Here is a 24,366-nt window from a genome sequence, read left to right as displayed (position 1 = left end):
GGAGTCCCCCAAACCCTGCGACTCTGCAGATTCCTCTCGGAGGCATGGGGCGCCTCTCAGTCGTGAGAGGCCTCCTAAAATGATCATCTACTGGCGGAGGCCGCGCCTGTCCCTGTTTTGCTGAGGTTCATGGGAAATGTAGTCCGAAGGGAGGGGGTGGTGCTGCCTTCGGAGCAGACGTGTGATTGGCCAGGGCGGCGTCGCCAGGGCAACGCGCGAGGGGCTGACCGCTGGGTCCGGGGAGAGGCGCGCGGGACCGCGTGGGCCCACTTACCCGAAGTGGCCTCGGGTGGCCGAGGTGAGCACCGGCCGGCTGGGTGGACGTGGCCTTTCCACTACCTCCCGACGTGCCCCACCTCCGAGCCTTCTCCCGGGCCCCTCCTCCCTTCCGCAGCCCCGTTCCTCTCCTTCGGGAAGACCTGCCCCCCTTTCCTCTGTGGAAGGCGGACTCCAGGAGTCAGACCTAGTCCAGCCTATCGGACAGGACCCCCCACCCCCAAAGTGGGCGTGTTTCACTCCAGACCCTCTGCAGGGCCGGGACACAGTTGCCCGTCCACCGCTCCACACAACTCGTGATTCCGTTTTGCTTTGCTTCTGTATTTCACACGCACGGTCCATACCGTGTGAGTCATGCACAGCTCTCCGCGGTCAGCGAGCACGGTGTCTCGGGGTCCACATCAGCCCTTGCCTCGAGCCGTGGCGCAAGCCAGCCCCTCAGGGTGCCCCACTTGGGTCAGCGTGTCCCAGAGATGGTGGGGACAGGCAGCCTGGCCCCAGTTCTCACCCTGGATCACGGCCCCACCGCCTCCCTGGCTACCCCCTTTCTCCGCCGCGGGGGCACCTGCCGGGGCTCCTCAGCCTGACCCTGGAAGCCTGTGCTAACTCCTCTTGCCTGCGCTCCAGCATCATCTCCCGACAGACAGTTCCCTGCAGTTTCCTGGAAGCTCCACTGGCAACTTGCCTCCAAGTGTCAGTTCCTTCTGCTCTCAGTTCCAGCTCCTGTGACCCCTCCCTCCGTGAAGCTTTCCCCAATTCAGCCGCAAGCATCCTCACACCACGGTCCTCTCTGTCACAGCCTCAGCCCCCTGGGCTGGGCCTCTCTGCACAGTGCCTTACCCTGGCTGTGGCCTTGTGGCTAGCACCCTGACCCCTCCTTTCCTGCAGGTCCCCTTTGGTGGCTCCAAGAAGACTCCCGGCACAACAATGCCATCCCCACTGGGCCCCCCGAGTCTGCCCTCTGTGGACCCCGAGGCCACCCAGGAGGATCCTGAGGCAGCACGCCAGCGCTTCCGGGGCTTCTGCTACCAGGAGGTGGCCGGTCCCCGCGAGGCCTTGGCCCAGCTCCGGGAGCTCTGCCGCCAGTGGCTGCGGCCCGAGGTGCACTCCAAGGAGCAGATGCTGGAGCTGCTGGTGCTGGAGCAGTTCCTGGGCGCACTGCCCCCTGAGATCCAGGCCTGGGTGCGGGGACAGCAACCAGGCAGCCCTGAGGAGGCCACTGTCCTGGTCGAGGGCCTGCAGCATGACCCTGGGCAGCTTCTGGGCTGGGTGAGTGTGGTGGTGTTGGCTTCTTGGAGGGACAGAGAGACCAGCGCCCCAATGACTTACCTCTCCCCCTCAGATTACAGCACATGTCCTGAAACAAGCAGTGCTCCCAGCCGCACAGAACACAGATGAGTCTGTGGGGAGCTCCCACCCTTCAGGGACAGTGGAGCCCCAAAAGGCAGCCTCTTGGGAGGGGTCCAAGGATGCCCAGTTGGAGGAGAATGCCCAGCTCAGCTGCAGCGTGAAGGAGGAGCCTGATGGCTACGGGCAGGAGACAGGTGAGAGCGGGGGTGCGCGAGGGCTGGGGCCTCCTTGAGAGAGTGCGAACGTCCCCAGCTAGGGCGGGGAACCCAGATGAGGTTGTGCTGGAGCTGGGGGCTCCTGGAGGGAGTGCGGGTGTCCCCCCCTGGGAGCGGGACCCGCAGGGACTGCAGACTGCAGAGTGGGGTCCCCGGGAGGCCGGAGGGAAGGGCTGGCTGGCTGCCTGCTTGCTATGTGCCTGGTACACACAGAGGACTCCTCCCTGCTGCCGAGGAGGGCCCAGGCTGCGACGCCAGCGCCAGCTCCTCGCCTGCTCTGGCTCACGTGGGAGCCCCTGACCCCTGTCTGCCTTGCTTCCTAGCACCGTCCAGCCCCCCACATCCAGCCCGGTCCCATGAGGGGCCCGCTGAACAACAGGAACCGACCTCCGTGCCCTTTCAGCCACCCAGGATTCAGGTGAGCAGCCCCTGGTGACAGGTGCAGGCCCACAGTGGGAGGAGAGTGTCCTGCCAGTTGTCCAGGCTCCTTGGCCAGCACTTCTTGTGCTCTTTGCTCCCCCAAAGTGGAGTTGGTATCAGGGTACCCCCTGCAGGTCCTGGGGGGCAGGGGGACAGACCAGTGCTTGGAAAGGATTTTGGCCTCAGGTAACTGGGATTCTGGTTTAGAGTGATTGGAACTGGCAGGGGTTGGCTTCCCACTTACAGAGAAGCCAGTTAGGGTGTTGACAGCTCCCAGCAGTTCTGAGCTGGCACCTGGGGAGGGGACAGGATGACCAGGAAAGCCTGAGTGCCACCCAGCAGTCTGGCCTCCCCTGCACACCTGAGATCAGAGTGGAGACAATCTTCCCAGGAAATGCCCGCAGCTCCCCCTCTGCCCGGGCTTTTCTCCAAGGCCAACCAGCCCTCAGCTGCGACCAGCTGGGCATGGAAGCCCCTGCCACCCAGCGGGCTTGGTTCCTGAGTGTGGGCAGCAGGGGTCTTGTCCTCTCCCAGCGACACTTCCTAATCCACTCCACACTGAGAAGTCGCCCAGGACCCAGCCGCAGCCTGAAGGCCATGGTTGCTTCCACCCCCGGCACCCAGGAGCCAGCCCAGCCATGTCCTGAGTGGGAGGCTGTGCCTGGCCTCCCTGCAGCCCGGTCCCCACAGCCAGGGATGCTGAGGCCCGTGACACTTCCCCAAGGAGGATCTCCATTACTCTTGAAACCAGAGGCCTGGGAGACGTGCTTGGGGTCTCTGCATTCCCCTGGCCTTTTGCTTTCGGTGCAGCACACACTGTTCAAGGCCCATCCTTGATGGGTCCTCAGCTTCCACCTGTGCGTCCAGAACATGGGGTGGGGCAGCTGAGGGGGACTGGTGCATCCCCCAGGTGAGCCAGAAGGCAGCTCCCTTCCCGGCCCTGCATCCCCAGTGCTCACATGTTCCCATCTCAGCTTCCTCTTTAGCCCCACCCCCAGGCAGGTGAGGGTGGTTTACCTGCCGCTCCCCAGGTGATTAACAAGGCTGGGCCCATGGGATGGGCCGGGTGGGGTGCGGGGTAGACGGGCCTTCTGTGGGTGATGGGCCGCGTCACTGCAGGAGGAGTGGGGGCTCCTGGACCGGTCACAGAAGGAGGTGTACTGGGACGCGATGCTGCAGAAGTACGGCACGGTGGTCTCCCTGGGTGAGGACCCCTCTCCTCCGGGTCCTTGCGCGCACCTTGCCTCCCGGCGCTTCCCAATCCGCACCCTGGCCACCCGCCGGGGCCCCCACCCCTGTCCCTCATTTGTGCGAACACCTCACGCCCCCGTGCCAGGGCTGGCGCCTGACGGGCCCCCGACCCCAGCAGGGTTGCCGTGTCCCCTGCCGGAGGCGCGCACTGAGCCGGAGCCGGAGGCGCTGAGCACCGGATCCGAGGGAGCGAGAAGCCTCCTCCCGGGTGAGTGGCCTCCCGCTCCCCGGTGGCGACGGGGGCGGGGGGGCGGGGAGCCCAGGCCGCCCCGCGCCTGGGGGGCTGTGGGCGGAGTCACCAGGCGACCTGGCTCTGCCACCTCTGGCCCCCTACCAGGAGGAGAGAGCGAGAGCTCCCGAGAGGGCCGGCCCGGCTGCCCGGAGGCCCCGCCGCCCGCGCGGAGCAAGCCCTACACGTGCGCGCAGTGCGGCCGCACCTTCGACTGGAAGTCGGTGTTCGTCATCCACCGCCGCGCGCACGCGGGCGGCCCGGGCGCCGAGAAGCAGCCGGTGGGGCCGCCCCGGCGCGCGCTCCCGGGCCCACGCAGCTACGCCTGCGAGGAGTGCGGCCGCAGCTTCAGCTGGAAGTCGCAGCTGGTCATCCACCGCAAGGGCCACGCCGGCCAGCGGCGCCACTTCTGCGGCGACTGCGGCCACAGCTTCGACTGGAAGTCCCAGCTGGTCATCCACCGCAAGAGCCACCGGCCCGAGGCCCCGTGAGCGCAGGAGGGGCGCCTCGCCGGGGCCCCGGGCCCAGCCCGCCCCTGCTACTCCACTCCGCCGCAGCCTGGAGAGCTGGAGGCCGCCCAGGCCAGAAGTCAGAGTCCCAGGAGGGTCCCCCACCCCCGATCAGTCTCCCCCCCAAAGCCGCGGCTCCCTCCTCTCCTGTCTCACCCACCCCGCCTTTCAGAGAGAGAGGCCTGGGCTCCAGTGCACCGACCCACCGGACCCGCGGCGGCCAGGTGGCTTCCAAACCCCTTCCTGTGACATGGTGCAGGCCGGTGCAGGAAGCCCAGGAGAGCACAGCCTACTTCTGTTTGCAGGCAGGTGGAAGGCTAAAGTCTGGCCACTGTGCGTTTTAGATTTTTAACAAATTCCAGTTTTCTCCTGGAGAAGCTTCTGCGTAAGAATCCTCATCTCTGGTCTCTGCTGGTCGGATCAGCAGCCCCTGCCCTTCCTGCCCGGCAGTTGGAGCTTCAGAGCTGCCTGCCCACGAGCAGGTCGGTGTCCGGCTTACCTGTTCCTCGGCCACACACATCACTCCCTGGCCTTGTCCTTCCAGCTGTCGAGTCCCAGCCTGAACGGACATTAAGGGAACTTCTTTCCAAGTCTGGATGGACAAGCATGGCGTCTGAGAACAGATGTGACTTAGGCCACGCAGGCTGGCAGGTGAGTGAGTCACAGAGCAGGAGGGCGGAGGATCAGCCGCCTGCTGCCCATGGCAGTCCGTCTGTGGGCATTCAGGACTTTGGCCAGTGTACTGTACTGCTTTCCTACTGTTGCTCTAACGAGCTCGGTGGCTTGAAACAACACAAAACGTACTCTCTTAGGACTCTGAACTGGGTCTCACTGGGCCCAATCAAGGTGTCAGCACGGCTGGTTCCTCCTGAAGGCTCTAAGGGGGGAATCCACTTTAAGGCTTTTTCTAGCTTGTAGAGGCTGCCACGTTCCTCGGTGGTGCCCCTTCCTCCATCTTAAAAGCCAGCAGTGGATGGTTAAGTCTCATGCTGCCTCCCCCTTGTAAGGACCCTCAGGGTTACATCTACGGCTCCCCTGGTAACCCGTGATGATCTCCCCATCTCGGGGTCACATCTCATCCATGCCCCACCTACACACCTGATCTCATCTGCAAAATCCCTTCTGCACGTGAGACAGCATTCACAGGTTCCAGGGATTAGGACATGGGTGTCTTTGGGGACTGTTATTCCACACCCTTCTCTGTCACCTTTCTGCTCTGAAAACAAGGGACATTTTTGTGGGACGTGGTTTCAGGGAAACAGGTGCACCCACAGAAGGAGCCCTCCGCAGCCTCAGGCTCGTGCAGGGGTGGCAGGTGGGTGTTGAGTGTGGCTGTGACCATGGTTACTAGCAGAGGTGGGGTGGACACCTGGGCTGCGTGGGGAGGACCTTGCTGCAGCCTGAAACTGGGAGGGAGAGGCCTCCATCTGGAGGACCCGTCTCCTCCATGCCCAGTCTTCTGAGGACCTTTGACCTGTTGACCACACTCAGGCCTGGGGAAGCAGAGCCAGGCTGGAGATGGAACCGGGCACTGGTGATCTTGTTACCGAGTCCCAGCTTGTACTGCTGGCCGCACCACAGGCCAATAAATTGAGAGCCGAGTTGTTGAGGCAAGGAATAGTGACTTTATTCGGAAAGTCAGCGGACTCGGGACTTCCCTGGCGGTGTAGTGGTAAGAATCCGCCTGCCAACCTAGGGGACACGGGTTCGATCCCTGGTCTGGGAAGATCCCACATGCCGCAGAGCAACTAAACCCGTGCGCCACAACTACTGAGCCTGCGCTCTGGAGCCCGAGAGCCACAACTACTGAGCCCGCATACCTAGAGCCTGTGCTCCACAACGAGAAGCCACCGCAATGAAAAGCCCACCGCAACTGGAGAGAAAGCCCGCGTGCGGCAACGAAGACCCAACGCAGCCAAAAATTCATTGAAAAAGAAAGTGCTGGGCTTCCCTGGTGACGCAGTGGTTGAGAGTCCGCCTGACGATGCAGGGGACACGGGTTCGTGCCCCGGTCTGGGAAGATCCCACATGCCACGGAGCGGCTGGGCCCGTGAACCATGGCCGCTGAGCCTGTGCGTCCGGAGCCTGTGCTCCGCAATGGGAGAGGCCACAACAGTGAGAGGCCCGCGTACCGCAAAAAAAAAAAAAAAAAAAGTGCTTTTAAAAACAATAGAAAGCCAGCAGACCAAGAAAGTGGTGCACTCATGCCCCAAAGAACCATCTTGCGTGAGTTAAAATTCAGGTTTCTTTCATACTGAAAGGGGAGGGAGTAAAGTGAAACATTTCCTGGCTCAGATCAGCTCCGGGAGAGGATGTGTTCGTTTCTTCTCCCTGCAGTCATTCACAGGGGGGCCTGGTCAGGAGGTTTCCTGGGAGCTGAACAAAGGTATTTTAGCTTAACGCCCATTATACCTGGGAGGCAGGGCTCCCAGGAATGGGCCATTGTGTATATTGAAGCTTATAGGCAATATCCCTCCGGTTACTAACTTGTAACACAATACAAAGGTGCTTCCCTGTTACAATCTGGTTGGCAAGCAGGAAGCTTCATCCATGCCGGGGACACGGCGGAAGAGGACAGAGCAGGGCCCGAGCACTCAGGCCAGGCTGAGGGCCCAACGTCAGGACCGCCAGGTGCTGAGGGAGAGCGATGGGCTATCTTCTAATGCAATTTTGCATATTTAAAAGTAGTTTATGTTCACTTAGAGAAATCTGAAATATACAAGAGGGCAAAGGAGATCGCAAAAATGATTCCTAATGCTGCTGTCTTATTCTCAGTGTTCATCCACGGGGGTTTGTGTCACACAGCTTGTGAAGCTACTGTACGTTGTGAATCGTGCTCTTACCACGCAGCTCCCTGTGTTATTAAAAATGCCGGGGTGGAAATCCCGTTTTCTGGCCGGCAGTGTTGTTCCCACCAAGCCCAGATAGTTCCTTGTTTCCCGCCCCCCTTAGCACCCAGTGCTGTGGTGGCCGCACCTGAGCAGACACCCCAGATGCAACCTAGCTGTTTCCTCAGAACAGACACACCCCAAAGTGGGAGCGGTGAGTTTCCGGGAGCATGGGATTTCTGTTCTTGTTTTTTCCTTTTTCTTTTGTCTTAAAACATTATTTTATAGTTCTGGAGGTCAGGGGTCAGGCACAGTCTCACTAAGCTAAGCTCCAGGTGCGGCAGGGTTGAGTGCCTTCTGTCTCTGGGAGAACCCATCCCGTGTGCTCGACTTTTCCACCCTAGAGATGGCCTGCGAGCCAGTCTCACGGCCCTTCCCCACCTTCTGAGCCAGCGGTGGCCAGTCGGCTTTCTCCCACAGGGCGTCACCCTGCCACTGTCCTCTGCCTCCCCTTCCACCTCTGAGGGTCCTCGTGGTGACGTTGGGCCCACCCGGATCATTCAGAACGCCTTTTTTTTTTTTGGCTGCATTGGGTCTTCGTTGCTGCGCGCAGGCTTCCTCTAGTTGCGGTGAGCGGGGCCTGCTTTTCGTTGCGGTGCGCGGGCTTCCCACTGCGGTGGCTTCTCTCGTTGCGGAGCACGGGCTGTAGGCACACGGGCTTCAGTAGTTGCGGCACGCAGGCTCAGTAGTTGTGGTGCACGGGCTTAGTTGCTCCACGGCATATGGGATCTTCCCAGACCAGGGATTGAACCCGTATTCCCCTGCATTGGCAGGCGGATTCTCAACCACTGCGCCACCAGGGAAGCCCTGGACCATGGGATTTTTAAATTCTCATGGATACGTCAGTGTCTTCCGGAAACGTGGGGCCCGCCTGTCTGCCTTCCCTCCAGAAGGGCTCCCTGGCAGCTAGAACACCCTGGTCTCCCGTTCTCTACCGTCTTCTCCATCCTGCAGGCAGAACCCAAGTGCACTGTTTCTCCATGGGTGCCAGGCGGGCTGCACCCTCCTCCCCACAGCCGCTCACGTGGGTTTCCTCTCCCGTGAATGCACGGTGTGGGCCACACCGCTGGTCACATCTTCATGCATCTGATCTGACTTTGGAATTTTCACGTAGTCAGAGCCATCACCGTCCTCATCTTCCGTCGCTTTTTTGTTGTTGTTGTTAAATATTTCTTTCTTTGGCTGTGCCGGGTCTTTTTTTTTTTTTTCATTTATTTATTTATTTGGTTGCCCCAGGTCTTAGTTGCATCAGGTGGGCTCCTTAGTTGCGGCATGTGAACTCTTAGTTGCAGCATGCATGTGGGATCTAGTTCTCTGACCAGGGATCGAACCCGGGCCCCCTGCACTGGGAGCGCAGTCTTAACCACTGTGCCACCAGGGAAGTCCCTTCCCTTGCTTTTCTTAGACCGCTTGCCCCAGCCAGCTCAGCAGCATGGTCAGCCTGCAGGGCAGCTTCCAGAATCTACCTCTTCACGTTAGAAACCGGGCCAGGCCACCCCTCCCGTGGCAGCCCCTTACCCCTGCCATCCCCTGGGCTGAGGCTGCAGGAGGTGTCTTCCTGCCCAGTTCCAGCTGCTCGCCCCCCGCCCCCAGTCTCCTGTGATCCTCACGACCACCCCAAGCGCCTCTCCTCCTCACCTGGGTCTCCCTCCAGCCCCTTCTCCTTCCTCTGCCGCTGCTCCTGAGGTCAGCCTACTTGAGGTGACCCAGTGATTGGCAGAGCCAAAATCTGACACGGGTCCGTCTGACTGTGGAAGCATCTGCGGATGTGGGGAAAGGCTAAAAGCAGAGCCCGATTCTAGGTGCCTCCCTAACTCCTGAAACCAGGAGCGCCCCAAGGGCAGGTAGCAAGTCCCCCTCCCTCCCTCCACTACTCCTGCAGTAACAGCCCCAAGTCACACAGCCCTCCCCATCAAATGGCTGATCCTGCCAAGCCTGCAGAATTATTCCAGAAAGCCAGTCACACATCCTGCAGCAGGGGCCAGGGGCCACCCAAGAGCACGTGACCCTGTGGTGTGAGGTGCTCTCCTCCGCAGGCTGTGAGCTCATCTACACGTGTTGTGCGTGCAGCCACTCCCCATAGCCCTAGGGCTGGTTGAAGAGAAGATGATTAAAACAGTGGGCCCCCACGCACTTATGGTCAGTAATCTATGACAAAGGAAGCAAGGATATACAATGGAGAAAAGACAGCCTCTTCAGTAAGTGGTGCTGGGAAAACTGGGCAGCTACATGTAAAAGAATGAAATTAGAACACTCCATAACACGATACACAAAAACAAACTCAAAATGGATTAGAGACCTAAATGTAAGACCGGACACTATAAAACTCTTAGAGGAAAACATAGGAAGAACACTCTTTGACATAAATCACAGCAAGATCTTTTTTGATCCACCTCCTAGAGAAATGGAAATAAAAACAAAAATAAACAAATGGGACCTAATGAAACTTAAAACCTTTTGCACAGCAAAGGAAACTACACACAAGACAAAAAGAGAACCCTCAGAATGGGAGAAAATATTTACAAATGAATCCACGGACAAAGGATTAATCTCCAAAATATATAAACAGCTCATGCAGCTCAATATTAAAAAACAAACAACCCAATCAAAAAAATGGGCAGAAGCCTTAAATAGACATTTCTCCAAAGAAGCCATACAGATGGCCAAGAAGCACATGAAAAGCTGCTCAACATCACTAATTATAAGAGAAATGCAAATCAAAACTACAATGAGGTATCACCTCACACCAGTTAGAATGGCCATCATCAGAAAATCTACAAACAACAAATGCTGGAGAGGGTGTGGAGAAAAGGAAACCCTCTTGCACTGTTGGTGGGAATGTAAATTGATACAGCCACTATGGAGAACAGTATGGAGATTCCTTAAAAAACTAAAAATAGAACTACCATATGAGCCAGCAATCCCACTACTGGGCATTTACCCTGAGAAAACCATAATTCAAAAAGACACATGCACCCCAATGTCCACTGCAGCACTATTTACAATAGCCAGGTCATGGAAGCAACCTAAATGCCCATCAACAGATGAATGGATAAAGAAGATGTGGTACATATATACAATGGAATATTACTCAGCCATAAAAAGGAACAAAATTGGGTCATTTGCAGAGACGTGGATGGATCTAGAGACTGTCATACAGAGTGAAGTAAGTAAGAAAGAGAAAAACAAATATCATATATTAATGCATGTATGTGGAACCTAGAAAAATGGTACAGATGAACTGGTTTGCAGGGCAGAAATAGAGACACAGATGTAGAAAAAAAAAGTATGGACACCAAGCGGGGAAAGTGGCGGGGGTGGTGGTTGTGGGATGAACTGGGCGATTGGGATTGACATGTATACACTAATATGTATAAAATAGGTAACTAATAAGAACCTGCTGTCTAAAAAAAATAATAAAATTCAAAAACAAATTTTAAAAAGGAAAAAGAAAACCAGTGGGCCCCCTCGGGTGCCCACTGCCCACTGTGGGAGCCATGGTACTAGATTAAGACGCTCCAGAGTTGGGTGGAGCACCGCACCCCAGAGCTGCTGAGCAAGGCTGAAGCAGGGCGAGGAGAGCAGGGCTTTGAAGGGAGGCCACAGGCTCACCGTCAAGACAGGTAATAGCTTCATATTCTACAAAATAAAAATGAATGCAAACATCATAAAATGCTACATTTCAGTGTAGAGATTTTTCACAGCTTTATGGAGATATTCACATACCATGCAATTCACCCCTTGAAGGTATACAATTCAGTGGTTTTTAGTCTATCCACAGAGCTGTGCTTCCATCACCACACATTTAAACATTTTCTCACATTATCCAAAAAACGCACACCTGTTAGCAGTCATCCCCAACTCCTCCTCCCCGGCCCCTGACGATCACCAGTCTCCTTTCTGTCTCTGCGGATCTATCAGGGCTTCTTCTTTTTGCTGCCGAATAATATCCCATTGCATGCATGTAGCACATTGTGTTTATCCATTCCTAAGTTGTTTGGACAGTTTGGGTTGTTTGCACGTTTTGGTACTGTGAATAATGCTGCTATGAACATTCATGTGCGAGGGTTTGTGTGGACATATGTTTTTATCTGTCTTGGGTATAAGATTATGTTAGGAGACTTCCCTGGTGGTGCAGTGGTTAAGAATCTGCCTGCCAACGCAGGGGATACAGGTTCGAGCCCTGGTCCGGGAATATCCCACATGCCACAGAGCAACTAAGCCCGTGCGCCACTAGTACTGAGCCTGCGCTCTAGAGCCCGCGAGCCACAACTACTGAAGCCCGTGCGCCTAGAGCCCATGCTCCGCAACGAGAGACGCCACCGCAGTGAGAAGCCCGTGCACCGCAACGAAGAGTAGCCCCCGCTCGCCGCAGCTAGAGAAAGCCCACGCAGCAACGAAGACCCATCGCAGCCAAAAATAAATAAATTTATAGGGGAAAAAAAAGAGTATGTTAGCACTGGAATTACTGATCATACAGTAACTCTACATTTAACCTTGAGATGACTGTTTTCTAAAGCAGCTGCACTGTTCTGCATTCTCACTAGCAGCGTACAAGGCTTCCAGTTTCTCCACACCTTCCCCAACACTTGTTATTGTCTTTTTTTTTTTTTTTTTTTTTGCAGTACGCGGGCCTCTCACTGTTGTGGCCTCTCCCATTGCGGAGCACAGGCTCCGGACGCGCAGGCGCAGCGGCCATGGCTCACGGGCCCAGCCGCTCCGCAGCATGTGGGATCTTCCCAGACCGGGGCACGAACCCGTGTCCCCTGCATCGGCAGGCGGACTCTCAACCCCTGCGCCACCAGGGAAGCCCGTTATTGTCTTTTTTTATAACCACGCTAAAGGGTGTGAAGTGTGATAAAGAGGTGTTATAGGATCTACCTTTTTAATCGTAATCAAACACATTTAGAAATAAGACCAAAAAAGCAAACTATTGACAATTCTTCCGAAAAGACCCCTGGATCAGAGAAGAAATCGCTGTTTCATAGTAAATTGACTCTTGTCCACTGAATTTGCCAGGCCAAGAAGGGACTCCCAAATCAGACTGTGTCTTGCTGTATGATCTATTTGCTGACATCCAAAAGGGAAAGAGTCTTTCGCGGGGGCTATCGAACTTGCTTTTCTTCTGTTGCAAAATGTATATTAGGGCCCTGAGGCCCAAGTCAGCGTGAGGGAGACATGGTTCGGGGTAAAGGCCTGAAGTCACAAAACAACGGCAGAGTGAAGCTAGATGCGGCTCACAGACTCTGCTCACAGGGTAGGCTTACAGGGATCTTGTTTTCAGGGTGAAGCGAGGACAGCCTGGCCCAGCGGAGAGGACCGCTTGTGCCGGCTCTCCCGGCCGTGCCCGCTCGTCACCCCAGAAGTTTACACAGGCAGGGACAGTACACAAACTTAAAAGACCAATCCAGAAGAGTAGAGCAAATAAATCCCAAATAGAGCTCTCTGCACAGAACAATAAATAAAATAGATGACGCCACTGAACCTGAGCAAAGAAATGAGACAGGCCACTGAAGCATGTAAGTCTAGTCATGAAAAAAGAGTGAAATGTACCCACCAAATAGACTTGTATCAGAGATATAAGGAAATATACATTTATGTATATTATGAGCAACCCCATGGCAACACAGTTAAAAATCCATTAGTAATGGATTTTCTACAACGGAAGCCCAGGGATACAGAAATCTATCCAGTTATTTTACGGAACTGGCTTAATCTTATGTGACTACATAAAAGTCTAATTTCTGTACAGCAAAGAGATACAGAAACAAGATTAAGAGAGTCTGCTCCAAATCTGTGCCACCCAGTACAGATAAAAGGCTAATATCCTGAAAAGACAAATTTAAAGGACTCCTTTAAATTGTTAAGAACAAGGCAAACCTCCAAAGGAAAGTCAGCAAAACACACAAATGGAGAAGTCGCGAGGAGGAACAGCCAATGTCCCTGTCACTTGAAGACACGGGATTTAAAGTGGCTCCAAGCTGTGACTCTACCTGACAAGGCAGCAGAAAACAACAACAGGCGCAAACCTCCTTGCTGGCGTTAACATGAGCAGCCTTTGGGAGAGAAAGCTGGGGCCACCAGCCACATTTTTTTTTTTTAATTTTAAGCTGCATCGGGTCTTGGTTGCTGCACGTGGCCTTTCTCTAGTTGCGGTGAGCGGGGGCTACTCTTCGTTGCGGTGCGTGGGCTTCTCATTACGGTGGCTTCTCTTGTTGCAGAGCACGGGCTCTAGGCGCACGGGCTTCAGTAGTTGTGGCTCGCGGGCTTCAGTAGTTGTGGTTTGCGGGCTCTAGAGCACAGGCTCAGTAGCTGTGGCTCATGGGCTTAGTTGCTCCACGGCATGTGGGATCTTCCCGGACCAGGACTCGAACCCGTGTCCCCTGCATTGGCAGGAGGATTCTTAACCACTGAGCCACCAGGGGAGCCCCAACAATTATGTTTTAATCCTTGCAAAGGTAATAGCAAAAACTGTGAATGTCCGAAGCAGACTGGGGCTTGCAGGGGCAGGAATTTGTTTAAAGTGCTGGTGAACCTGTAAGCCTTCAGATCCATAGTGAGATCTTTTTATAACATCCATGCGATGACGGAGGGACTTGACGCCTGCCCTGATGGTGCTGGCTAAATAACTCATGGCTGAAGCACCCCCTCAGCCGGGGCTTCCTTGACGGTAAAGTGGGAATAACGCTACACCCACCCTGTGAGATGGGATGAGGGTGACACAGACTGTTGACTGAGACGTACCCGCATTAGCCCGGCTACAAGGGCAATCTTGAGGGTTCTTAGGTACAGTTTGATCCTGTTGTTGCTGACAATGATCCCTCCCAGTGACGCTGCTGATGAAGAAACAGGCCCGCAGTGAGAGCCGAGCCAGGATGCCCATGTCAGGGCCGACAGGTAGCCCTTGTGGGGAACTTTCCCTGCACTTCTATCTTGTTTAATCCCCATAAACATCTGTTGAGGTGGACACGATCACCAGTCCCATTTTACAATGAAGAAAGACCGTGCTCGGGAGGTAAGGGGTTCTAGGCATTGCCCCAGGCCATCCAGGCTGTAAGCGGCCCGCTCTCAATCCACACTGAAACCTCCGGGATCCACAGACCCAGGTTCGCGTCCAGCACACGTCCCCCCGCGCCACTCTCCAGGCATCCCAGCACATGTTCTTCTGTTGACCGGGTGGGTCTCTTTGGCTCACATCCCAGACGCTAGCCTCTTCTGTCAAGAGGAAATGCAGTCACACGGCCTCACCAGTCAGGGCCCCTTGACCTGGGTGCAGGAACGCAGTGTTCCTCATTGGGGGTGATGGCCACAACTTCACCCCACTCGCAGCATGGTATATGCAAGAGAAGCGGACGTATCGGCTCATGCTGGCACAGGCGGTGGGCAGCTTTTCCTTCTCCAGGGAAGCCTGGAGAACCTGTAGAGCAGTGCCCAGCAGATCTTAAGGGACAGTGACCAGTCATGGCAGGAGCACTTGGTCGCAGTGGGGTGGCCAGTGGCAGCCTCTACTGCTTCATCCATACACTCCAAGCTCTCTTCCAAGCTGGTTTCTGGTCCCGGAGGGTACAAGGGCCTTAAGGGCAGGACACTGCGCCTCAACCTGGACCAGCCCAGTCTCTGCTGCTATGTGCCAGCTATCAAACGATACTGGACCTACTGTGTGCTCCAGGAGGAAGTAGGCCTGGGCCAAAGCAGGGGTGGCCAGCCGGGGCCTCTGCTGCTATGTTCACACAGCCCCAGCTCCCTTCCTAGCCAGGGTCTCTCATGGAGGGAACAGGCATGTGAACAAACCTGATGACCTCGTGTGTGCAGGGAGGCGGGCTGGACCACAGTGGGCCCAGATTGAGTCCAGCTGTGTGCACCGGTGCCAAGAAGGGGCTGTGGTTCTGTGGGGGACAGACGGGGCTCCCTTGGCCCCAAGGGCAGAGAAACAGTCAATGACAACAGGAATTGCCACATCCCGGAAGATAACCACAGGGGTGGCCCGCAGGGCCTGGTCTGCTTGCTCAGGCCGCACACAGCGCCCGGCCGCCGCCACTGACCAGAAGATCCTCATAGCAAACCCACCTTAAAGTGCCCAGGGGCCCGTGGGACCATGATACTGCCTCGGGGACGTCACCCAGCAACAACTGCTCCTGCTAACATCCCCCTGCCCACTGCTCCCACAATGGACCCTAAGACACTGTGTACTCTGTTCTCCAGAAGCCTCTGCCTCTGCTTCCCCCAGAGGGACTTGCCACAGGGCCTTTGCACATGCACTCTGCCAGACACACTCCTCCCCCAGTCACACCCTTCTTGCCTCAGTCCAACGCCCTCTGGCCTTTGTCAGACTGCCCATCATGGCACTTCTCCCCACATCCTCCAGACCACGCCCACATCCACTGGCCTAGCCAAGCCTCAGCTGCATCAGAGGCCACAAATGACCCACAGATAGAATTGTCTCTCCACCTGGGGTGGCTGTGGGGCTGTGGGCTCCTCCCACACCCCTGGCCTTGACCACTCCTCAAGTGGGAGGGGGGGACCCTGAGGTAAGTGAGGGCACCGGCCCCTGCACTCCTTGCTTGTTTCCCCATCCACACAGACATCTGTGTACACATCCAAGTTTATTCTCGCTCTGCTGCGGGGCCAGGGTCATCCCACACTGTGCAGCTGGGGATAAGGAGAGGCTGGGATTCCTGACGACGCCGTGCAGGTCTGGGGTGTGGGTGACAATACAAGAGGGGGTGGTGATCAGCGTTGGGCCTAGTGCCTTCGGACGTCCTGTGGGCTGACCCGATGGTTAGAGTCTCCAGGCTCCCTCACATACTGCCCGGTATATGTCTGGAGTCAGGGGCCGGAAGGCTCGGGCCTGGTTGTCCAGCAGGTACAGGGGGTCAGCAACAATGCCCACGTTGAAGCCCTCGCGCACCAACCGCGACTTCACCAGTTTGAACGTGCTTGTGATCTCCAAGGCGTCCTGCAAGGGCAGGGACTGTAACCCCGACTGTGACTGTCCCGCCGAGACCTCCCACCCACCTACTCCAGCCACGGTGAGCTCACCTGAATACGAATGAAATGAGGGGCAGCGTAGGCGGGGAGCCAAGTGCGCACGTGCTGGTACAGCCTCTGCCCATCAAACGCCTGGCCGGGGGCCAGCTGCACGGCAGCCATGCCCACCTTGCCCTCACATCCTGTGGAGCACATGCATCCTCGGCGGACCCACCTCACAGTGCCCGCGACTGGCTCTCTCCCCTGGGTCCCAGCAGCCCCCCACCTGTAACAAAGCTCCGGCACCACCCACAAAGCAGTTGGGGGTTAGAATGAGGTGAACCCTCCGCACCTGGCACAGGCACACCGTAGACGTTCACCTCCTGCAGGAAGTCCACGAGTGACAGCACGCCCTCCACTTCCCGCGTGGACACGTTCTCACCCTTCCACCTGCGGGGTTGGAGGGGGTGCTGGGACCAGGGCCCAGGAAAGGAGGCCCCGCCCCGACCAAGCCCCGCCTCCTGGCGACTAGGCCCCATCCCCTCTGGAATTCAGAAGTCCCGCCCCTGGAAAGGAGAGGCTCCGCCTCCTGCCCACGAAGCTCCGCCCCCTCCAGAATCCAGAAGCCCCGCCCTGAGAAACCCCGCGGGACCGGAAGGTGTCCCCGAGGCGGTCGCGGAAGTAGAGGAAGCCTTCGCCGTCCAGGGCCAGCACGTCCCCGGTGTTGTAGTAAAGGTCGTTCGGGCGCCGCACGTTCTTCACCAACTTCCTTTCTGTGTGCTCCCGGGGCCCACGGTAGCCCAGGAAAGGTTGGTGACGCAGCACCTGGGTCAGCAGGAGCCCTGCCTCCCCTGGGGGGTAGGAGTGGGAGTCCAGCATTAGCCGTGGACGAGGACATCAGGAGCCCACCAGGCCGCGGCCGGGACTCTGCCAGAGAAGAGACAGAGAGAGACCCAGAAACAGATCCAGAGACAGAAAATAAGAGGCAGAAGGAGAGGGAAGGTGGCGTCAGGGAGTCCATTCGAAATAGGGGGACCACCGCCGCGGAAAGGAGCCCGGAGGAGTCTCTGCAGGGAGTGTCGGGAAGGGAGACGCTAGGGGGACGGATGAGTCTTCAGATGCTGCGAAGTCGACCTTGCGGAAGGACAGTTAAGGCTCGTACTGTGTGGCCCCACAGGGGCAGAAATAGAATCAGAGGGTGGAAATTGCAGGGAGGCAGCTGGGGTCAGTATAAAGAAGATCCTTCCAATCACCAGTTATCTGTCAGTGTGATGGGCTGTTCCAGGGGGTAGTCAGCAACTTTGCACGTGTGCACATAGGGGCTGGGTTCATTCACTCAACAAACTGACCGCTGGCCGTGGGCCAGACAATATGCTGGGGGTAGATATTAAATAATTGTACGTATAGCACAATACCTGCCACACAGTAAATGTTATCTAAGTGTTTAAAAAAAGAAAAGAAAAGAAATAGGGAAAGGCTAACAAGGATGGACGAGGGAGAGAGGCAAATGGTGGTGGGAAGAGAGAGATTCCGCCAGGACCTTGCAACGCCCCCTGAGAGAAGATCCTAGGAGAAGGTTCAGGACAAGAGACTGATGCCTGGGAGGATGTGACTTCCACAGAAAGCTCAAGAGAACAACTCAAATGGACAAGAGGTTGAGGCAGAAGAGCTGGGCAGAGCTGACAAGCTGAGAGGGAGAGGGCCCCGGACCGCTGTCAGACAGGCCTGGGACTCAGGGTCCAGGTGAGGACTGCAGACACCACCACTGGACATCAACCTCAAGGCTTTGGGTGGCTTGTTCCAGCCACGGAGGAGACCTAGGGTCTCCACCCTCCCCACACCCAGGGAAGGTCCCCCAGGCCCCATACCTGGCCTCGCAGGGATGCAGAGGCCCCAGTTGTCCCTCACAGGCTCCTCTGTCTCCATGTTGTACTGTACAAGCTCGAAGGGGGACAGCATCTGAGTGGAGGGTGGGGAGGTGTCAGCAGAGGTCCTGTGGGCTCAGCCTCAATCAGGGCCACTGTCACGCCCAACACACTCACTCGAAGGAAGCAGCTTGTCTTGCCCTGGGCCCCACAGCGCCCTGGATAGTTGACAAAGCCACCGTTGCCTTCCGTGGAGCCGTAGACTTCCCAGATCCGAATGGGGCCAAAGCGCTGCTGGAAGGTCTCCCACACTTCTGCCCGGAGTCCACTGCCAATCGCCAGGCGGACTTTATGTGTTCGGTCCTCTGGCCGCTGCAGGGACATCCCAAGAAGGGTGAGGAGGTGCCCTCGGGTGTGCCCAGGAACCCTTACCCGGGAGGGCTATCTTGGGTCCTGACCTGAGCAGCTACCTGGGAGGTGATGGGGGGTCTTTACCTAGGTGATCTACCTGAGTTCTTACTTGAGCAGTTACCTGGAGAGTTACTTGCAGGGGTTACCTGCAGAGGTTACCTGGGAACCTTACCTGGAGAGATATCTAGGGGCGATGGGAGGCCTCATCTGGGGTCTTACCTAGGGGAAGCATCTGGGGTCTTACATAGGGGTAGTTACCTGAAGATTTTACCTGGGGGGGTGGGGTTAACTGGAGGCCTTACCAGGAGGGGTTACTTGGGGGCCTTTACCTGAAGGTAACCTGGGGAGTGACTTGAAGCTTTATCTTGGGGAGTTATCTGGGAGCCTTACTTGGGGGTAGTTACCAGGAACCTTTCCCTGAGGGGTGACCTAGAGACTATATTTGGAAGGATACCTGGAGATCTTGCTTAGAGACAGTTACCCAGGGTCCATACATCATCGATACACAGCATGAGGCCAGCTCGCATCTAGTGAGTTTATCCTGAGCCACGCCCTGTTCTAGGCACTTTACGTGTTTAATTCTCACAATACCCCCTTGAGGTATTATTCCTGATTTCCCAAAGAGGACACTGAGGCTGAGAGACGTGAAGTCACCTGCCCGAGATAGCACCGCTGTTCATCAGAGCAGCCATGATTGGAAACCTTGTGTGGGACTCACTGTCCGTGCCTCTTGTCTGGGGTGTTTTATTGATACCTGAGGGACCTTGCTTGAGTCCTGGACTGAATCTACCTGAGATCTTTACCTGGGGTGATTTCTGGGGTGTTCACCTTGGAGCCCTAATCTTAGCACCTCACCTGGGGAGTGTTGCACAGGTACCGCAGGACCTCGCCCACATACTGGATCACAGTCACGCCGTGCTGCCGACAGTCGTCCCAGAAGCAGGAGGCAGAGAACTTGGGAGCCAGGACACAGGTCACTCCTTGGAGGGAGGAGAGGAAAGGGTTTCAGATCATGCTTCCAAACCACTGTGAGAAGCTGCTTTGATCACCTGGCTGTGGCCCCTGAAACCCAAGATGACATCAGGCTCATCTCTGTGTTGCTGGCCCAGCCAGAACTATTCCCATGAGAAGAGCACAGCCGAGCCTGAGTTTGAATCCCGTCTCCAGTATGTGTGGAAAGCTCGGTGCCTGGTACAAAGTGAGCACTGCCGAATAAGGGCTGTGAGTAGGAATCACTCTTGATTGTGATAACTGTCTTAGGAATGTCTAGCTCGGCAAATGGATAGATGGATGAATGGGTAGGTGGATGGAAAGGTGGGTGGAAGGGTGGATGGGTGATGGGTGGGTGGGTTGGTGGATGGATATATGGATGTTCTGAAGGATGGACACATGGATTAATACATCTTAGGGGCCACTACATGCACTCCAGGAAATTGCTCCCTCCTTTTCTGATCCCCTCCTCTGCAGCTGGCTCTGTGGATGGTACTCTCCTTACCTCAACCCTAATCCTCAACAAAACCCCGAAAGCTAAATATCATCCCTGCACCCAAAGGGACGATGGCTCGTGTGCTTGGTGAGGTAGCAAGCATGTGTCTTCTTCGAGGCTGTATCTTGACAGAGGTGAAATAGAATGCCCTCTCTGTGAAAATGGATGCTGGGTCCTTGAAACCGATAGCTTTGTTAGCAACCCCTAGTGAAATGCCTGGATTCTGGAAAGGTCTTCAAGAGCTGCTAAAGCCAGGGGGGAGGTTGATAAGGATTTTTCCAATGAAAGCTTCCCAATTCTTCTTAGCCTAAGGTAGGATCCCAGTTTTGAGCAGCCTCCAACGTGACAAATTAGGAGGCACTTTGCACCCCACCAAGGTTCTTGACAAGAATAATTGGACTGAATCTGAAAACATCTCTAGAGGGAACATCTAGTCTACCAGGAAGTGTGGGAGGGAGAGGAGCAGAGACCAAGCAAGCAAGTACAATGAGAACAGTTTAACTGCAAAAAGGCAGTAAGACAATTGGGGAAATTTTTAACATGAAGTGCACATCAGATAATATCAAAGAGTTACTGTTAATTTTTTCAGGAGTGATGATCACTCTGGTTACAGTTTTTTAAGGCCTTACCTGTTAGAGATACATACTGCAATATTTACCAACAAAAAGATAGTGTCTAGGATTTGCTCCAAAATAATCCAGAAAGAAGGAAGGGAGTACATATGAAATAAAATTGGCAACATGTTAACAATTGTTGAGGCTGGGTGAGGATATGGGAAGCATCATCAAACTGACTGCTCTGCTTTAGTGTATGTTTGAAATTGTCCATGATTTTAAATATTTTTAAATAAAATATGAGTAAAAAGACAAGTGGGAATAAGGGGGAGGCGATAAACGAAACACAGAAGAGCAGAATGCTGATGGTGGCTGAAGCTGGGTGGTGAGTACTTGACGATACATGTAGAGAATTTTAGAAATTTTTATATTTCAAAATTTTCCATGTTAAAATTTCAGGGAAAAAACAACAACAACAACAAAAAAAACAGACCAGCGCAGTCTGTTGACAGAATTCATGGTCAGGTGTCTAGGGAGACGACAACCGGATGGAATGTTTGGTGAGTGTTCCCTCACTGGCTCCGCCTGTGACGATGATAGATATGAGTGACCAACACTCACATCAGCTCTTTCACCTCCCGACTACAGCACAGCCATTAAGGACTGTCTGGGTGTCCAGCCCTCTGTCCAGGTAGCCCTGGGGCTCACTGTCCCTTGTCGAAGGTAAGAACCTGGGGTGCTGGGTAACCTATGGGGCCTTGACATCAAGTCTGGCAGTCCTGTGGATTGGGGGGTGGTCCTCAGCGAAGGGCTTACCAAGCTCCAGGCAGCTAAGGACCCCAAGGACCAGCCCCATCGTGTGGTACAGAGGCAAGACCGTGTAGACCACGTCATCAGCTCTGACCCCACACAGGGTCAGCATCCCACTTATCTGCAGCGCCCGCTCGTACGTGAGGATGGCTGGCTTCGGGAGCCCTGGGGGAAGAAGCAATGGGAAGAGTGGGGTGGTGCACAGACAGCACTAGAGGGACCCGCACACAGGAGTGGGTCTCCAGGATCAGGTCTGCACAGTCAGGGGTCTGAGGCTCTCGAAAGGTGGTCAAGTATGGGACCTGTGGGCGGGTTTAGGGAGGACACGTTGGACTGGAGTTCAGAGGCTGAATTCCAAAGTTCAGGGTTTCAGTGGCTCTTTACTGGGCAGAGGCAGGATTCTGGCACTGACCATTCAAATAACACTGGGGGTCAGATTTCGGCCAGGTGTCAAAATCAAAGGGCAGGGTGGGTTTCAGAGGTCAGGTTTGAGGCACAGGTCAGGCTTGGAGCCATGTCAGCAGAAGGGTTCAGAGGCTGGGCTAGGACTGCTGGGCGCCCTCACCGGTGGTCCCCGAGGTGTAGACGAACAGGGCTGGGCTTCTCAGCTCGATCTCAGCTCGAAGGTCAGCGGGCACGGGGTCTGAGGGCGCCGCATCAAGGGCAGCCCCCAGAGCCCTCACCCCCGGCGTGGGGGAGCAGTGGCTGAGGTAGAAGCAGCGGACGCTCTCCGCCTGCAGCTCGGGAAGGACCGCCTCCAGGTTCTCGCGGAGGCCTGTGGGAATGGGTCAGAGGAGGCCCACCTTTGAGGTGGGGGGGCCCGAGATGTGGGAGAGGAGCCCACTGCCAGCCATGGAGGAAGCAGCCAGCAGAGAAGAGCATCTGCCTTAACTGTAAAGAACCCCGTAATTGTATTGGGGGCAAAAAAAGTTGAAATAGCCATGTTGAAGAAAACACAAAGCAAAGCCCTGGTGCCCTCAGAATTACTTCCCAGCAACTAAGTTTTGGCCCTAATTGCCTGGGGGTGGGTGAGGGGCGCGGACCTCTTGCCCAGCCCCCACCAGGACCCTCTGAACAGCAATCCTCCACGTCTGTCTCCTGCCCCTGTCCCCACCACATCCGACCTCCGCTGGTCTCTGAGGTCCTCACCTGGGTCCACCACCAGCACCCGAGCCCCAGAGCTCAGCACCGAGTGCACCAGGGGCGCCCCCCGGCCGTGTGGATTAATCCAGGCCACCGGACAGCCCAGCTTGGCCAGCCCGAGCCACAGGCCCAGGGCAGGAATGGTCTGCGAGGGCAGCACGAGGAGGGCGGTGGGCTCCTGAGCGCGGGGTCCCGTGGCGTCGCCCAGCTCGGCCTTCATGACCCACGCCGCCCGGCAGGCCCTGGCGTCCAGCTCCCCGAAGGTGACCGAGCGGCTCCCCGGCCCCGTCCACACCAAGATCGCTCTCCCTGGCTGCGCTCGCACCCGCCGCTCGAAGGAATCTACGAAGGTGTCAGGTGGCTGCCGGCTCAAGCGCGCCCGGATGTTCAGGCCCAGGCGAAGAACCTTGAAGATGTAGGCCAGGTCTGCAGGCAGCCAGCGCAGCCCTGGGGGCGGGTGCGTGGGCAGCAGAGCCAGCGTGAGGGCCGCGGCCGCCAGGCTCAGCCAGTGGGGCATCCAGGGCCCGAGCCAGGGCCACGCCAGCACAGCCAGGACCAGCAGCCCACAGCAGGCAGAGTCTCCCAGGAGCCAGCGCAGAGCCAGGGCCACTGCTGCAGGCCACGAGGACTGCCCCAGGCCTCGCAGCAGCAACAGCAGCAACAGCAAGAAGGCCAGTCGTCCCCAGATGCCCATCGTACCTGCTCCTGCCTCAGGGACACGTCCAGGAATGCCCACCTCTTGCCCGGGCTGATAACCCGTCAGCCCCACCCCCTGGCGGTGACCCAGAGGCTGCTGGCCATGGCGGTGGTTCCAGGACTCTGCCTCCAGCCCTTCTTAACCCCAACTGTTTGTTTCACTCTGCCTGGTCTTCCGCGTGCCTCTGTCCCCCACGCTGTGCCCCAGGCACTTGGGAAATAGGCAGAAATCCCTCTCTCAGGAAACTGAACTTCCAGCCATGCCAAATGCAAATTCAGCAGGATAGCAGGGCAGCTCTGGTTGTAAGCACTGCCTTCCCATCTGCAAACCTCACCAGGAAGTTCTCCTGTGGCAACTACTTAATCTGAATCTTCCGGGAGATGGGGCCTGGCTGGAATGAGCCCCCAGCCTCCTGCCAGGTACACAGCAGGTGCTCAGTAAGCCCTTGAACACCTGCAGTGCCCGAATTCAAACCCAGCTCTGACCCCCAACCCATGCGGTCCACTCTGACTCTCTGCCTTACCCTTGTCATCAGTGGGGACCATGCTCAGGGTTCAGGAGGCTGAACTCTGCCTGGAATGTGGGTCTGGCAGTCTATGCACGGTTGGACCAGGAAAGCCTTAGCCCCCCTCCTCCGGGAGGCAGTCACAGGGGGTAGCGCAGAGAAGCGTTGCCATTGGCCTAGGATCACAGCAAGCTGGGCTACTGGAGCGCCCTACAGGCCACACCCCCCTCACCGGCTCCAGATACTTTGGACCGGGGTGCCCAGGCCACGTGCCGACAGTGTGATGGGGCACGCGGACACTAGCCTCGAACTGACACTGGTTGGCCATCTTCCGCAGCCCAGTGGGCAGCCCAAGGGTCCCGGCTGCCGCTTTCTGCCCTGCCCCCACCCCAGCCCTGCCTGGCACTTCCGGCCTTGCCGGCCAGGACAGCTATCCTGGGGCTCGGACCCCCTAGTGGCAGCCTGGCCCCAAAGGCCCCCTGGACCCCCAAAAGTGCGGTGCTCAACCGGAGGAGAAGTCTGAAGGCTAGCGATTCTGTCTGGAAGATATGGGGGGAGGGGCCTCGAAATCTTTATCTTGGGCGGCAGCAGCTGGGATTGTGGCTGCGAATTTCCCACACGTGGCCTCCCTCTCCGAGACCCGCCTGTACCCCTCCCCACAGGACCGAGGGCTCTGGGAGAGTCAAGCGCCAGTCATACGTGCACCCCACTCCCACCCAGAGAACAGAGACACGAGATGGCAAAGCGGATCATCCGCTCGCAGCCCAAAGGAGCCCAGGGAGCAGCAGGG

The 24,366-nt window shown here is 56.6% G+C and overlaps 2 protein-coding genes across 3 annotated transcripts; one reads left to right on the top strand and one right to left on the bottom strand.

Annotated features, from left to right (window-relative positions):
• Positions 1–204: 204 nt before the first annotated feature.
• On the top strand, positions 205–4,232 carry ZNF446 (zinc finger protein 446; the record flags this gene model as incomplete). Its single annotated transcript, XM_082677088.1, has 6 exons — positions 205–298; positions 1,165–1,545; positions 1,619–1,820; positions 2,165–2,259; positions 3,381–3,465; positions 3,628–4,232. The coding sequence occupies exons 2-6, from the start codon at positions 1,204–1,206 to the stop codon at positions 4,230–4,232; spliced, it is 1,329 nt and encodes a 442-aa protein (XP_082533214.1). The 5' UTR covers positions 205–298; positions 1,165–1,203.
• An 11,502-nt stretch (positions 4,233–15,734) lies between these two features.
• SLC27A5 (solute carrier family 27 member 5) lies at positions 15,735–23,216 on the bottom strand. Of its 2 annotated transcripts, XM_082677082.1 has the most exons (10): positions 22,381–23,216; positions 21,797–22,006; positions 21,238–21,396; positions 19,237–19,361; positions 18,148–18,342; positions 17,974–18,064; positions 16,758–16,956; positions 16,458–16,555; positions 16,178–16,308; positions 15,735–16,094 (listed from the first exon to the last, which is right to left on the bottom strand). In XM_082677082.1, exons 1-10 carry the CDS (start codon positions 23,066–23,068, stop codon positions 15,918–15,920), a joined length of 2,073 nt encoding a protein of 690 aa, XP_082533208.1. In that variant the 5' UTR covers positions 23,069–23,216; the 3' UTR covers positions 15,735–15,917. The 2 variants fall into 2 exon arrangements, with proteins under 2 accessions (XP_082533208.1, XP_082533209.1); XM_082677083.1 differs by lacking the exons at positions 21,238–21,396; positions 21,797–22,006 and having other exon boundaries at positions 22,381–23,209.
• Positions 23,217–24,366: the final 1,150 nt, after the last annotated feature.

The sequence above is a fragment of the Grampus griseus genome (assembly GCF_964374135.1).
Source record: "Grampus griseus genome assembly, chromosome: 19".
Classification (NCBI taxonomy): domain Eukaryota; kingdom Metazoa; phylum Chordata; class Mammalia; order Artiodactyla; family Delphinidae; genus Grampus; species Grampus griseus.
The sequence above is the reverse complement of the archived record's forward strand: the minus strand, read 5'-3'. Positions and strand labels throughout refer to the sequence as shown.

Coding starts and splice junctions, on each gene's coding strand:
- SLC27A5 (XM_082677082.1), bottom strand. CDS start 23,068: ATGGGCATCTGGGGACGACTGGCCTTCTTGCTGTTGCTGCTGTTGCTG. Junction 16,957..17,973: donor CTGCATCCCTGCGAGGCCAG/GTATGGGGCCTG, acceptor CCTACCCCCCAG/GGGAGGCAGGGCTCCTGCTG. Junction 16,556..16,757: donor CGCCTCGGGGACACCTTCCG/GTCCCGCGGGGT, acceptor CCAACCCCGCAG/GTGGAAGGGTGAGAACGTGT.